General features: G+C 43.1%; 2 protein-coding genes across 2 annotated transcripts in view; both read right to left on the reverse strand.

Moving 5' to 3' along the window:
• Positions 1–1,265: 1,265 nt before the first annotated feature.
• EIF3G (eukaryotic translation initiation factor 3 subunit G) lies at positions 1,266–11,200 on the reverse strand. Its single transcript, XM_089486254.1, has 11 exons — positions 11,061–11,200; positions 8,952–8,998; positions 6,554–6,760; positions 5,496–5,584; positions 5,053–5,112; positions 4,279–4,383; positions 3,864–4,053; positions 3,281–3,388; positions 2,701–2,837; positions 2,415–2,521; positions 1,266–1,796 (listed from the first exon to the last, which is right to left on the reverse strand). The coding sequence occupies exons 1-11, from the start codon at positions 11,078–11,080 to the stop codon at positions 1,781–1,783; spliced, it is 1,086 nt and encodes a 361-aa protein (XP_089342380.1). The 5' UTR covers positions 11,081–11,200; the 3' UTR covers positions 1,266–1,780.
• A 2,289-nt stretch (positions 11,201–13,489) lies between these two features.
• Positions 13,490–16,274, reverse strand: part of DNMT1 (DNA methyltransferase 1) — a 53,767-nt gene continuing 50,982 nt past the window's right edge. The window contains exons 32-34 of the mRNA XM_089486255.1: positions 16,035–16,151; positions 14,942–15,032; positions 13,490–14,019 (exon numbers count right to left, since the gene is read on the reverse strand). Coding sequence (XP_089342381.1) covers positions 13,982–14,019; positions 14,942–15,032; positions 16,035–16,151 — 246 coding nt within the window. The 3' untranslated portion in view covers positions 13,490–13,981. The remainder of the gene's footprint in view (positions 14,020–14,941; positions 15,033–16,034; positions 16,152–16,274) is intronic.

Consider the following 16,274-nt stretch of genomic DNA (forward strand, 5'->3'; position numbering starts at 1 on the left):
TCAGTAGGATGCTTGCCTGGTAGAACATGTATGAGTCCAGGAAGTGGCAAATAATCTTGTATATGTAGTTTTTTGTGGGGTTTTTGGGCTATGTAGCCATGTTCTAGAAGAGTTTGTGGCTGACATCTTGAGAGAATACTGGAATGGAAGGGAGTGGGTATATACACATACATACACACAATGTGACCCTGGGTAGGGAGGAGTGATTTACATGTTAATCTGTGTATTGCTCTGGTGTTGATAGCAGGGCCTCAGGATGGGAGGATATGCAAAGCGGATTAGTGTCTGCTAATTGGTGACCACTGTATGCTGGGAAAGCCCCTGACTAATGTGGTTTCTCATTTGCATTTGCTGAGTGCTGATTTTACATATGTACTCTAATGCACTACTATGTGTGCAACTCATGTGCAGCTCTGTTTATGCTTCAGCTGGATACAGCCTTTGCTTCTTGCTCAGAAACATCACTTCAAATGCAAAGTGCAACTTCACTAACAAGAGGCCAGCTCATGTGAGGAAGCTATAGGCAAAGTAAGGACTCATGTAAGAGGAGAAAGATGTATTCATTTATTGTACACCCTTTTCCCTGACTATTCAATAAAAAAGGGCATCCAAAATGTCTTTTCTTTTAAAAAAAAATACCAAAATAGTTATCAAGTTGGTTCTGGGTACGACACTTCAAAATAGTAGAATTGGGACGAATATCTTTTGGCTTTCCAAAGACATAGCTTTGTTAATTTGGAAAATCAGTCTGCAAAGGAGTTTTGCTGCACCTTTGAGACTAACTGAAAGATAGAAGCTGTTAATCCCAAAAAGGTGCTATAAGCACCTTTTGCATGTTGGTTTTCCAGATATTGTACCTTCTCCACAACAGACCCAATTGTAATGCATGAGGAAGTTGCAATTAAACAGCTGGTAGGTGACATGTTACCTACCTCCACTTTTAAAAGCTTAATACCAACAGAGAGAACTGAAAAAAAGGCATCTTGTGTCAGAAATCAGCTAGATGCAGAAGGGAAAGGTAGGAAAAGAAGGAAAGCAGCTGTCCTTGGCACTTTAAAACCATTTTTATTGCTAAAAACAGCATCAAAACTACAAAGGCAATGCTGAACAGCTGATTTCCCATTTTCCTGTGCTACCAGACAGCGCACCACTACAGCAAAGCGCTATTTCCATTTATACACCATTGTCCAAAAGTGTAGAAACTTGGTCTTCTTCTGCAGCTATGCATCCTAGACAAGATAAAACTGAACATCCTCAGAGTTAAATTAAATGCTATAGGGCAGGTTGGAATTTTATTGGTTTGATGAACCTGATGACAGCTTTTTTAAATACACTGGAAGAGTCTGGAACACAATACAGGTTTGTGCCTTCCCTTACTGGAGAGAACACAGGGGACCATGGGCAGAGGTAGTAAATAAAAACAATTTTAAAAGTTGCAACATTTGACTGGGGAAGTCACACCACATCCCTTTCTTTTACAGACCCGTGGAATTAGTTCAATATGATTTCAAGGGGCTGTGCAACAAGGGTCACTGGTGTTAACAAATAAAGCAAAAGCATACAAAGCAAGGAGACACAGCAGCAGAAGTCTTTTGCTTCTGAGAAACTGGGTCATTCAAGAAAAGGCAACAGAGTCTTTCAAAGAAGATTGGGAGAGTCCACCTGCAGAAAGGTTGTTTTGATGGTACAGTGACTGACACACCAGAAGAGACTGGAATCAACCTTTTATTAGTGACTAGCGCCTCCAGAGGATAAAAAGACAAATGTAGGGCAGCAGGTCTCAGTTAGTGGAAGGTCTGTGAAAGAAACAAGGAAACAGTACTGTAACAAGACAGATGGAATTATTATCCCGCATGGGTAAAGGATGCTTTACCAGCAAAAAACTCATAGGAAAAAGCATACAAACCTGAAAACAGAGGAGCAGCTGCCATAGATTCAGAAAATAGACTTAACAGCTTTCCCATTCTCAGATCCCAAGATGTCTGTTGCTTTCATAATTTTTGGTTACATTTGTCTCTTACTTTTCTTCTGATAATCTAAAGGTGGCATGCATAACTTTCTTATCCTTCACTTCATCCTTACAATAAACCTTGTGAGGTAGTGTCAGGCTGAGAGGAAACCACAAGTCCCAATCTAGCACTCTAAGTCACATTTTTTGACCATTCTAACCACAATCAGCTCCAAAAAACAGCAAGGATGGCAAATCACCTCTGCAGTGATCAAATAAACCACTGGTCTTACCCAGCCTGGGTCAACCATGATGCACGCCATACTATCTATGGTACAAAACCCCTAACATCTTATACTGTGCATAGATGCATGGTCCTAATAACCTGCCTTTTTATACAATGGAAGAGGCAGAACAGGAACAGTCCGTAAGTGGAAAGAAGGAGGGGCAATATAGTTCTACTTACTTGGCCCATTCCACATTTAGGATCAAGTGATCATAGCCAAAGCCAGACACTCCTGCAATGGCCCTGGCAGCATCTTCCCGGCGGTGGAAGCTGATGAAGGCAAAACCCTGAAGGAAAGCAAATGAGAGTGAATAGCAGAAACAAAAAACCAACCAACCAACCAACTACAACAGAGATAATATTATCAGAACATTGTCTCCCTAAACCTAATGGTGGCCAGTTTTCCCCCAAAGTTTGAACCTTTCCCTCAGTACAGCCCCTGCCTATCAACAATCCTTTTCCCCACCTTGGACTGGCCAGTGGTTTTGTCCTTGGCCAAGTAGATACGAGATATGGACCCAAAAGGACGGAAGAGCTCCTGCAGGTCAGTCTCTCGTGTGTCCTCTGACAGGTTGGTGACACGGATGGTGGCATTGTCATCAGCTAAAGTCAATGGTAGAAAGACATAAAGAGTTGGGTCAGAGTGTTATAAACTGAAGAGACCATAAGGCACTGTCCAGACAACTGGTGCCCAACCAAGTGGACCCACAAGTTAATTACTACAAGCTGAGTAGTTATTGGGACCAGAAGTGTTTTGGATTTCAGATTTTGCACACACATAATGAGATATCTTCGAGGTGGAATCCAAGTCTAAATATAAAATTAATTTATGTTTCATTTACACTTTATACACAATATATATAAACGTTTTGTTTATGAAACAAACATTTTTGTACATTGAACCATTGGAAAGCCAAGGTGTCACTGTCTCTGCCACCTATCTGGACAATTTTGGGTTTTGGAATTCCAGATAAGAGATACTCAGCCTGTATTGGTAGCAGAACTCTGCAAATTCAGCTCTAGCCTTCCCACATAAGCAAGCTCACCTCTGCGATTTGGCTGCATGGATTCTCCCCTGCGGCTAGCTCCATCCCTCAGGCTGGGAGGGACATACTTCCCAGTCTTGTTTTGCTGGGCTTGAACAGGCTCTGGTTCTGTAGAAATGCAACATGATTTTAGCAAACATTGCATGAATACCATTTCCCTCCTGACTCGAAGGATGAAAATATACCTAGCCCAGAAACAGAAGAAGGCTCCTCTCTCCATTCCAACTGCCATCATCCTGGCCACAGAGGGGGGGAAAGGGGTGAGCAAAGCTCCATCATGCCTAGCCCAGAAACAGATGGGCCCTTCCTCCATTCATCTGCCATGGCCCTGACCTCAGAGGGAGAGAAGAACTGCTGGACCAGACCCCCTTCCCCATTGCCATTCCCCTTCTCCTTTTGTTTCATATCTTTTTAAAACTGTATGCCTGCAGGCAGCAAACTGTGTGATTAACAATTTGTAAGCTATTCTGACAGAAGAGTGGGGTATAAGAACAGAAGGAAGGAAGGAAGGAAGACTGGTTTACAAGTTGCAGGAGTGAGTACCTTCTCCTCTTCAGTTGCCTCTTTGGCTGCCCTCACTCACCTCCTGGCAGTTTCTCCTTTTCGCCTGTGGAGAGCCCCAACTGCTCAGCCAGCTCCTTCTGCATGGGTCCCAGGGTGTCCTTGTAAGGGCAACGAGTGGTCCAGTGATCACCCTTACAGATACGGCAGGACACAATCTTTTGCCCTTTCAACTTGTTCATCGGGTCCTCCTCCTCTTGGCAGTTCAGGTCCTGACAAAAGTGAGGACAGTGTGTGTGATATGACCGAAAACCAAGCTGTCCCTCCTCCACACAGGCCCCAAGACAAAGTCTCCTCATCAGTCACAACTTGAGATATGGCCAAATGTGAAGCGGAATAGCCAGCGGAACCATGCAAAAAACAAAACAAACAAACAAAAAACCCACTCAGCCTTCTTGAGGTTTTCTCTCTATCCTCTTGTGTATGCTGCCACTCACCTCCTTGCTGGTGATGAAAGTCATGAAGACATCATCACTCACAGTGGTTGTGGCCACATTCGGGCCAGGAGCATCGAACTCTGAATTTCCAAATTTCTTCCAGTTCTAAGTGAGGAAAGAGTAAAGTGATGTTTTTGATCAAAGTTGCCTCATTTATTATCCTTAAAAGTTGAAGAAGGTAGATGTAATTCCTTTCTTGAAGGAGCAAGGGATTGAATTCTATAGAGCCCCAAGCAAATACATTTCAAATGCAGAGCACAAAACAAGGAAATAACAGTTTGTGTGCTTATTTTACACTATTTTATTTCAAAGCACCCGCCTCATACAGGGTGGAGGATCTTGTGGAATGTGCCCCTCAAAATGTACTTAAAATGGGTCACACATTCAATTATTAGCTCAGTCAGAACAACTTCCTCGCTGTAGGGAGTGATGCATTTGATCATGATGGAAATACTACAGGAACAGGAGTAATTTATCTCACCAGACATTGCTGCGCTGAAACACCCATCAATCTTAGCCAGTAAGGCCAATGGTGAAGGATCACAGAAGCTGCAGTTTAAACAACATCTGGAAAGCCTTACCTTTCCAGTCCCTGGAATACTGATTTGAATTCAAAATGTTTACTGTTGTTCTGGCTTTCAGGCAGATCCTGCCACAGTGCCAAAAGAACAGATTTGAAGATGTGGTGAAATCACTAAAGGATCCCTGCAGGCCCAGTGGACAAAGTGGAAGACTCAAAGGGGCAAGCATCCCCAATTTCCCCAAATCATTTACCTTTCGCCTTGCAACAGCCTTAGAGGCCTTCCGGGTCTCAATACGGAAGGTCCGGATGATCTGCAAAAGGACAGAGACATGTCATATTTTACTGAGAAAAGGAATTAGCAAAAAACAAAACCAGGGTAACCTCAGGATCATAACCATAAGGTATATATAGGAAGCGCCTGTGTATTTTGGACAACATAGTTGGTCTGATTAAGTCAATACCAATCTCTGTCAAAAACTTAGTACCCCATGTTGCAGGACAGGAACATTCTAAAAAGAAAAAGGCCACGTGGGGACAGAAAGTAACCACAAGGCATGGAAAGCACAAAGAAAAAATATGGTGTATGGGGAGCTGAATTTCCATTGTATCAACTAAAGTTAGAGGATGGGGTCCAGTCCCACTGAACACCACAAGATAGGGGAAGGATGCGGCTGGATCCTAACCCTGCACTCACCTTCACTTTACGGCCATCTTCCTCTTCTCGATATTCGGTCACTGTTTTAATGTTTCCATTCACAACCTCCTTGGGGGATGGTAGGGGTCCTGGGGAAAGAAGTGAGGGAAATTATCTCAATCTTTCTGGGTCTACAGAATATTCTGTATTCCACAAACTTGAAAATGCAGTGATGTGGATTTTCCAGAAAAAGTTGATCTGACAAATTTTCCAATGCTCTCAATAATATCATCTGATTTAGCATATTTGGTTTAAATAGCATATTCACATACATACAAGGCTTTGAGGAAATTATGTTACTGGAATATATGTAACAGTGTAAAGAGAGTGTGCTTCTCTTATAACACAAATTACACCTTGAAGAACATTGCTTTTTTTGTTTTTGTTTTTAGGATTCATACCTAAAAGGCTGCCTGCTTAAATACCCTAAACACCAGACTCCATTTTATCTTGGCCAACATATACTAGTCTGCCAACATATACCAGGTGCTGCAGGAGAAAATTCAAAGGAATAAACTAGCAAAACCACCTCTGAGTATTCCTTGCCTAAGAAATACATAAGGTCACTATAAGTTGACAGGTGATTTGATGGAACACACACACACATAATGGAAGCTGAACTTGATATATTTTAAACTTTCTTTTACTAAGGTACAACTGTAATAATTTCAGCTTAACTTACTCAGTGGACTGTTTATCCATTCCATTTCAGGTTGAGGAAAATCTGATTAAGTTCAACCAACTGAACATTTTACTTCACTAAAGGATGAAACTTGTTAAATTCTGTTTTTGCTACTGCCATCTGTGACTGAGAAGCAAAACATTTGGCAAAACAGAAACATGCTTAACTGTGTATTAATATTTTGTCTGGACATTCAGGTTTGTCAATGTTTGTATCCTTAGAAAAATAACTAGAAGCCTGTATTCTGCATTTAGCCCATTTCGACCTGATTTAATTCCAGTACAACAACCCATACAAAGCATGTGTGTATGTGCACATGCATGCTATGCAAAATTTTCTACCTCACATCTCTATGAGAAAGAAATCCAGCTCATACCTCCTTTTACAAGCTCTGGTTCAACAACTACAGTTACAGTTGGCACTGCAGTTGCAGTTGCAGCTGCAGCTGCACTTCCACCTCCACTTCCACCTCTGCTTTCACTTCCACCTCTGCTTTCACTTCCACCTCCACCTCCGCCTCCACTCCCACTCAGCACCCCAGTTAGGGGGATATCCTTGAGCAGTTCACTGGTGATGCATTTATCTGTGTGAGAGAGGAACAATGATGTCAGTCACAATTATTCCATAAAGAGGAGACTATCACTTTGTGTAATAACAAACTCAGTCCACAATTCTGTATGGCTCATACAGCATAGTAGTTCTGCATGCAGAAGCAAACTACGCTGAGCCTTTTACTACCCTGGACCTGTCAGAGCAGGTGAAGCCCTACCCCACAGCCATTCTGTGCTTGGTGGAGAGCAGGGGGGCCATACATTTCATTAGCCAGACATGATGCAATTACATCTGAATCCATCCTGAGTCCCCCAGAGGTCTCAGCAACTGATATAATCACTTCTTGTCTGGCTACATGGACATAGCCAGATGTTTCTGCAATCTTGCCTGTTCTCCACTGAGCACAAAATGGTCAGAGGGCTTTAGTGTCTCTACGCTAGGTACACACTGGAGGGATTTGGGTGCTGCTGATGGAAGAAGGGAATATCAGCGTCTGCAGAATGCACAAACTTTTGTTAAATTATGCCTGCAAGAGCCACTAACAGGATGTCAGCCTCAAATGCCTATCTCTTTAGAAGCAAACAAGGATGTCCAAAAACCCAATACACATTTTAGGGATTCCTTAGGTTTATGCTTCCATGTTTATTTTTTTAAAAACTCAAACCTTAAAATGGCCCTTACAAGATTTCAGAATTTTTAGAATATGGAGAAAATAGAGTTAAAGGCCAGTGTATCAATGTCTGATCCAGTCAGGCCTTAGCTACAACCCATTTAGATTGCTGTAACAGGCTCTGAAAAGTGTTCTTAAACTTCAGCTGGTCCTGAACACTGCAGCCAGTCAGTTGACTAGTGTTTGTTGCAGGGAATACGTGATTTTATTCCTAAAACAATGTCAGTGGCTATTGGTCTGCTCTTGGCCATAATGCAACATAATAATTATGACCTATAAAGACCTATACAACTTGGTTCTGGGTTCTTTGAGGGAATGCTTACTCTCTTATGAGCTTGTCTGGGCTTCAAGATCTTCAGGGGGAGGACCTTTTCTTAATTTCACCATTGGAAGCACATTTAGTGGGGGTGCAAGAGAAAACTTTCCCACTGGCTACTACTTAGCTCTGGAATTCTACATCTAGCCTTGCTTACACTGAGATTTCCTTTCCCTGGTAGGCAAATACCTTGTTTATTGAGACTAGCCTTTGTCATTTAAGATGGGCTGCTGTCGAAGGTGTCTGAACTAGCTGGATGTTGTTCTTTTAAATTGTGTTTTTTTAGACTGTTTGTATTTTAGTTGCATTTGTGTTATTTGAATTTTATTAGTTTTAGATGCACTGAATACTTTTTTTGGCATAAAGGCAGAATACATATTTAAAAATAAATAACTTCAAAGTACATTACTACACTGTCTAGAGGTGAACCTTTTGATTTACAATGAAATTGATTCCAGCTTTCACAGATTGCGAGAGGCGAGGGACAAAATGGCACACCACCATTCAATTAAACGGGACTCCAGCATACGTGAGATTTGCCTTACGCGGGGTGTGTGTGTGTCCAGAACACATCCCCTGTGTATGGCAAGGGCAGACTGTAGAACTCTGCCAAAGAGCTTTAACAATGTATTATTATTATTATTATTATTATTATTATTATTATGAATTCTAGGAACCTCACTAAAATACAAATCCCAGGCTTCTATAGTAAGATCATTGTTTCTTTGGAAAGGCAAAGATGCAATTTCTCTGGGCTGGAGAGTCATACTGGGAAGCATAAAGACTAGAGTCAGACCGTACGACACATAGCTGCTTGCCCCTGAACAGAGCCATAAACCTGTCTGAAAGCATGAAATAGAACTGGCGAGTTGAGAAAGTATAAGTGAGCTGGGTCATATTTTCAAGTAGTTCAGTAGGGGGAGCATGAATATATGTATATATGAAATCATGTATGCATTCTTTAATTTTTGCCACTGATATAGCAGCAAATTTAATAGTACTAGTAGTAGCAGTAATTGCACTCCCCCCCCAAAAAAACCCCAGAAGTTGCCCAACTCATAGTAAAGGGTCCTTGGAAAAATGATACGTGATTGAAGGTTGCCCTCTGCTGTACTAAAGAGGAAGCATGAATGACTTCTGATTAAAAGCAGTTTAGAACCTACACATCTGGATAGACAAGTAAAACGACTCTTTATTTAGTACGCACATAATTAGTCTGTACAAGAAAATTCTTACCATCATCTCCTTCCTCTTCCACCTGGTCTGCCCAACTGGGCTTGGAGCTGAAATAAAGGTAGAAACTTAAATTAATAGTCTGCTCTCAGAAGCCATAAACATATGTGGGCCTTCCATTGACTCTCTAATCCCAGCAGCTGGTTTCTCCACCTCTGATACCTTTTTGCCTATTATCTGCATCACACTCCTCTCTCTCCATTAAACGTCACCAAACCACACATTTGCTTTTTCAGTTGTATCAAGGGGGAGGGGGAGAACCCACACACCAGCACTGTCCAGATGCCAGTTTATTCCAATTATTTTGTCAATAAAATAAACAACTCTTTGGGCCAGTAGCCACTGTTTTCTTTCTTGTCCTGCCCACTTCCAAAAGGAAGAAGACCACCAACACACAGCACAAAGGCTCCAGCCTTCCAACCACAACCTACTCTGCATTACCTGTGTAGGGTGTGTGTGTACACACAAAGCGAGGCAAAAGTCACTTGAGAATTATATGTCTTTATTAATGTATTACGTTGTGGTGGGAGATATGCTCTCAACATTTCTAGGTAAGACATCTGAGGAAGTAGGCTCAAGTCTACGAAGGCTCATGTTACCAGCTTCTTTATTTCAGTTAGTCTCACAGGTGCTACAAGATCCCTCTGCATACTGTTAATATATAGAGAGATCTTGTAGCACCTTTGAGACTAACTGAAAGAAACAAGTTGGCAGCGGGAGCTTTCATAGATTTAAGTCTTCTTCCTCAGATGCATTTGAAGTTGTTCGCTGACGTCGTGTGCCTTCAAGCTGCTTCTGACTTGTGGCAATCCTAAGGCAAACAAATCATGAGCCAGATTTGTTCAGAGGAGGTTTGCCATTGCTTTCCCCCTGAGGCTGAGAGAGTATGACTTGCTCAAGTTCAGTTCTGTAAAAGATGTGTGGCCCAATAATACCAGATCTCATACCAGATGAAGAAGCTGCTCCCAGCACATGGGTTAATACATAGACAGATATGCTATCCCAACCTTTTCCATGGATGTTCAGCGTCGGTCACTGTCGAAGTGAGCTCTGCCTCCTCACTCTGTATAGTATATGGAGAGGGAATTCAGCAAGGGCCCAGTTTACTTATCGCCCATCTCCAGGCTCAGTATTTAACTATTCAACCTTAGAATAGGAGCGGGCACATATTGACCTCCGTATGTTTCTAGGTTCAAAGCCCCATCAGCCCTAAGCAACATAACCACTGGTGAGGGATGATGATGGGGACTGCTGAACACCTGGAGGGCCATGGTGACATGTGGCACAGTCAGGGGGACCAGGTAAGACAAGGCACCACAAAATGCAGGACATCCCAAGAAAAATGTAGGCTGTTGCCAAACGGAAAAGAAATTCATGCTTCTTAGCCATGCTCAAAACGGAGGGCATTTTGGAATTCCTCCTGGACAGAAGGTGGGAATGAATGACATGTCCTGGGAAAGGAGGGCATCTGGTCACCTGGGCATTGGGATTTGGGTGTTGGACTAGGACTCTCCATGCCCAGCTCCCAGTGAAAACCGACTTCGTGACAGTAGGCAAGTCACACTCTCTCAGCCTCAAAGGATGGCAATGGCAAACCTCCCCTGAAGAAAACTGCCAAGAAAACCCCATGATAGGTTCCCTTTAGGGTTGCCATAAGTCAGAAATGACCTGAAAGCATGAAACAACCACAAAGTGTGGTGCAGTGGCTTGCGTGTTGAACCTTGGGCTAGTCACACTCTCTCAGCCTGAGAGGAAGCCATGCCCCAAAACCCCTCTGAACCAATCATGCCATGAAGACCCCACGACAGGGTCGCCATACGTGCAAGTCACACTCCATCGGCCTCAGAGGATGGCAATGGCAAACCCCCTTGAAAACCCCAGGAGAGGTCCTCCTTAGGGTCGCCATATGTCACGCAACCACAACAGAGAAACCTTCCCCCAGCAGTCCAAGGCTAACTAGCCCCTCCTGAGCCAGAATGCCACCGCTGTGCGTGTGAACGGGCGCACACGTGTATTATGCGTGTACCCGCAGCTCCCCTCTCTGCGGAACCCAGGACCCCGCCACGGCCCTCCTCCATCCCCACCAAGGCCTCCCTTCCCTCCTCCTCTCACTCATAGTCGCCGGTCGGCATGGCTGCTCCTCCAAAAGAAGAAGAGACAGCGGCGCGAAACTCGAGGAAGGCGCGAGAGGGAGGACTAGGCCTCCAAAGGCCCAGGAAGAGACGCCTAAGCGTGACGCACTTGGTCTCAGCCGCCGCTGGGCATCACGGGAGTCGTAGTTTTTACTCGCGTCGAGGCCAGCGACGTAAGCCCTCCGCCCCGCCGCGGTGCATGCTGGGAGGAGGCAAGTAGGAATCCAGCGACGATCATCTGAGGAAACGACGCGGGCTGTACCACTTCAGATCCAGGGGGGTCGTTTTGTTTGAATAAGAGCAAGAGCCTCCTTAGACAATTAGTATAACAACAATAGACTAAGAGTAAATCACATTTTACCTTTGATAATACTAGTATTCTATTAGTAGGAAGGTTTCTTTTTTTAAACTGCAACCCCCCCCAATTTGGCGTCTGATGGTACAGTCCACTATAGAATGGATGTCAATGGGAAAACAAGAATGTGAGCATTTAAAGGGGAATGCCATAATCACAGCAAGTCAACACGGGTTTCAGAGAAACAAGTCATGCCAGACAAATCTGATCTCTTTCTCTGATAAAATTACCAGCTTGGTAGATGAAGGGAATGCTGTGGATATAGTATATCTTGATTTCAGTAAGGCCTTTGACAAGGTTTCCCATGACATTCTTGCAAACAAGCTTGTAAAATGTGGGCTAGACAAGGCAACTGTTACATGGATTTGTACAAAGGATGTTCTGCAATGGCTCCTTTTCATCCTGGTCAACAGTGTGACGCGGCAGCTAACAAGGCCAATGCGATTTTAGGTGGCATCAATAGAAGTATGGTGTCTAGATCAAGGGAAGTAATAGTGCCACTGTACTCTGCTCTGGTCAGGCCTCACCTGGAATATTGTGTCCAGTTCTGGGCACCACAATTCAAAAAGGACGTTGTGAAACCTCCTGACAGTAAGGGCTGTTTGACAGTGGAACACACTCCTTCCTCGGAGTGTAGTGGAGTCTCCTTCTTTGGAGGTCTTTAAGCAGAGGCTAGATGACAATCTGTCGGGGATGCTTTGATTGAGAGTTCCTGCATGGCAGAATGGGGTTGGACTGGATAACCCTTGCGGTCTCTTCCAACTATAGCTTATTCCTAAGGGTAGATTGAGACTCTCCTCCCAATAGCAATAGCATCAGCAAGTACAGTCGCCCCTCCTTTTTCGCGGGGATCTGTTCCGGACACACACATCCCATGAAAATAAAAAAATGCACACATTGAAACCCTGCTGGCTTGAATGGAGGCACACTGCTACCTCCCTCCGTTTGTCCCCCCCAGATAATCGACAGGCATGGAACCCAAGTCCGTGAGAACGAAGGGAGGGCTGTACATTTCTGTACCGCTTATCAGTGCACTTAAGCACTCCCTAAGTGGTTTACAATGTGTAAGCTAACCACGCCAAATAAGCTGGGTGCTCATTTTAGCAATCTATGGCTAAGTGGATCTTGGACCCCAGAATCAAACTGACAATTTTGTGGCTGCAATACTGGCATTTAACCATTACACCAGCAAGGGAAATGAGAGGTAGTTAATGGGACCGCTATCCCTACAGGGTGACCATATATCCTTTTCCAGGAGATGTCCTCAATTTCAACCTTCTGTCAAATGTGTCTGCGCCCCAAAAACATAAAACACTGCAGCCCTGTAAGGACAGTTAATATGGATAAGACTTGAGGGTGCATCTACACTACAAAATTAATGCTGTTTGACACCACTTTAACTGCTATGGCTCCATCCACCATGGGGTTTTCCTGGCAAGATTTGTTCAGAGGAGATTTACCCTAAGTCTGAGAGTATGTGACTTGCCCAAGGCCACCTATTGGGGTTTCATGGTCGAGGATGGAGTCCAATCCTGGTCTCCAGAGTTGCAGTACAACACTCAAATCACTACGCCAAATACACACACAGTATTCTGTAGCTTTTAAAGCTCTGAATAATATTATACGTGATTTGTCTGCGAGAACCACATGAAATCGCCACAGAAAGAACCACTGTGTCGCCCCACAAAAAATGGACTTCCTTAGTGTAGTTACCTATAATTATGGAATACTGCATCTGAGGAGACTGAAGTACCTCTTTTGTATAGGTTGTTCTTTTATCCTTTCTAACAAACAGCATACTAGATCTTCAAAATAAAACCATTAAATGTTTTTGATACTTTCTCCACTAAGCATTTAAAAGGCTGTTCTGTTTATACCAAATATTTATTCTATTCTGGGTTATTGTCTCTGCCAACACAGCAGGCTCCTGAATTTTGAATAATCAAGTGGTTTTCAATGCATGTGTGAACCAACTTGCCAGAATTAAGAATAATTAAACCAGAGAATGCAAGGTTTGGGGTGGGCCTGAAGGAAGTAAGAAAGGGATCTTGGAATAATTTATAGGAGAGATTTATTTGAAGAAATATTACAACATATAAAAAACTACATAAAGTATTAATTTCCACTTGTATAAAGTGGTTGATTAAATTTCAATACAATGTATCATAAAAACATCCTCAACCCCCCTCCCCCCCAACACACATACAAACGCACACGCATGAAGTGTCAGGCACTGCACAGTTGATCACTTGAGAATGGTTATTTGGAACATCGAAACAGCTTTTATGAATGCCAGCCGAGGAGACGAACACTGCTCACAAACACAGGCTTTGAGAAAGAGAGAGAGAGACAGAGAGAGAAAAAACACAAACATCCTCCCCGCCTCCCCCGCCAAAACAAAGAAACCGCCAACGATTTTCAGCATGTCCAGATGTATAGGAAAATAAACTGGAAATAAAAAAAAAAAGGACATTAAAATTATCAGTGCATGTTTGGGTGTTCAGGTGCTGTAACAGAGGTGCAGCAGATGATGAGCGATCTACGAATTAATCTGAAGTGTCCATCTTTTCCCGTTTGATGGTATCTGTAGAGGAGTAAGATACACCAGAAATGTAAATTTCACATGGCTTAGCATATTATTAGTCTGTCCAGCTCACATCTCCATGGATAGGGACGAAGTGGAGGAGTCCAAAAGGAACATAGACCCCTCTGCAAAAAAAACCCCACCCATTATTCCATTTGGGGTTAGAGGAAAGGGCCAAGGCAGGTACAACATTGTGGGGTACCCACTATTGTATAGAAACCCATGTGTATTTTGCATCTGGATGGAAAATGTGTAGCTGCCACAAATGACTGTTGTACTGCAACTCCTATCTGCCTTAACCAGGCCAGACAATTGTGAGGAATCATGGGGGTTGTAGTTCAATAGCATCTGGAAGGCTACATATTCCCCATTCCTGCTTTAAAGCCTTCACAGAGGTTTCGGAGAGTGGCCAACATATTACAGTTTTGGTGGGTGCATAGACAGAAGCCACTGAGTGAACAATGTGGAGGAAAAACTGTAGACTATCTTATGCATAGATAACACTATAAGATGTAAGGGGGCAGGAGACAGAGAGAGAGAGAGACAGTAAGAAGAGCAAGAGCTGATCTGCCCCTGCAAATATTACTGAGTATTATTAGAATTTGTATCTAGAATCTGTGCTGAGAGACAGCATGGTATAGCGGTTTGAGTGCTGGATTACATCTCTGGAGCCCAGGGGTTCAACTCCTCACTTAGCCATGAAAACCAACTGGGTAATCTTTGCCAAGTCATGCTCTCTCAGCCTCAGAAAAAAGCAAAGGCAAGCCCCCTCCGAATAACTCTTGCAAAGAAAACCACGTGGTAGATTCACCTTAGAGTTACCATAAGTCAGAAACTATTTGAAGGCACACAGTGACAAATTAATAGAATACAGAAACCCAAAATCCTCTTTCAGTATGATTGCTGGCAACCCATAACCTACCTGTAGCATCCTCTTTCATTTTTGTCAACACACATGATTTGACCTCTAGTCCGATGGCTTTTGCTAAAGGTGGAGGCACTGCATTTCCCACCTGCAAAAACACCGGAAAGATGAGTGAAAAAGAAGGACCTGAAGCTATTGTAACAGAACTACCAAAGGATAATGCTGCTAGGTCCAGAAAAGCCAAGCAACTTTCTCTTTTCATATTAAGTTAATGACAAGTTAATGACAATGGAACCTTGGCAGATTTGCAAAGGCAAGTTTGTTGAGCTTCAGCAGCCTGTTATTTCAGAATACTACACACAGAATTTTATAGTGCTATTTTCACACACACAAAAAAACCCGTTACGTTTCAGCAAGGGTGTCCTAATTTTTATAGCCAAATATGGAAAATGACCACAGATCTCAGTAAACAGTTTCCCACTAATATACTACCCTCTTGTATTAAACCAGAGTCTCACAGTTGAAATGCATTTTTATCTCACCTTGTAAAATATAGTAAGATAGGAAGCATATGTCTACCCCAACACATACCCTCTCCTGTTCGGAGAAATGTGTCTGTAGTGTCCTACAATACAGCTGCCCTTCTCAAGCAGACACAAACATATTTCAGAAGATCCAGGGTGTTTTACAAGATATGTGCTTGTACTGGGCCGGCTTAAATGTTTAGAAGATTTCAGAACTTATTCCACCAAACCATGAACATTCTTTGAAAAGACCGCTGTACTACTGCTGAACCTCCTTTTAAAAAATCAGCAGTACTTTCAAGCGACTGTGGAAAATAAAAACCAGCAACCAAGGACCCTCAGAAAAGCAGGGATTGCTATGGGGAAAATAGTTGCTTTCACTGGGTATCATCACTTCTTGGAAAGGCTATGTAAGAGGGTTCCTATGCCAGCCCGGCACAATAGGGGTCAGAAACTGTGGGCTTCCAGATGTTTTTGTCTACATGTTGTACCAGGCAGCCAACAAGGGACTATTCAGCAATGTTGTACAACAACATTTGGAAGGTCAATTGTCCACTTCTCTAAAACATTTTTTTAAAAGCACCATGTCCCAGAAAGGACCTGCACAAAAAGGCACGACAACATACCTGTCTGTGCTTGTCAAGCACATTTCCAAAGAGCCTGTATGTGTCTGGAAATCCCTGGGATCGCGCACATTCCCGCACACTCACTACTCGGTGCTGCTCAGGATGAAGCACACGGCCCTACAGAAAAGAGAACAAGTCACCTTTACCAGAAACTATGCCAAGGCTCATCTGCTTTATGTAAGAAAGTTCTTCCCTTGGGTCAGAATGGCAAATGACTGACTCAAAGGATTTCATATCTTC

This window comes from Sceloporus occidentalis, unplaced genomic scaffold, assembly GCF_023333645.1.
Source record: "Sceloporus occidentalis isolate IW3139 unplaced genomic scaffold, rSceOcc1.0.p SCAF_1, whole genome shotgun sequence".
NCBI classification, from domain to species: Eukaryota; Metazoa; Chordata; class Lepidosauria; order Squamata; family Phrynosomatidae; genus Sceloporus; species Sceloporus occidentalis.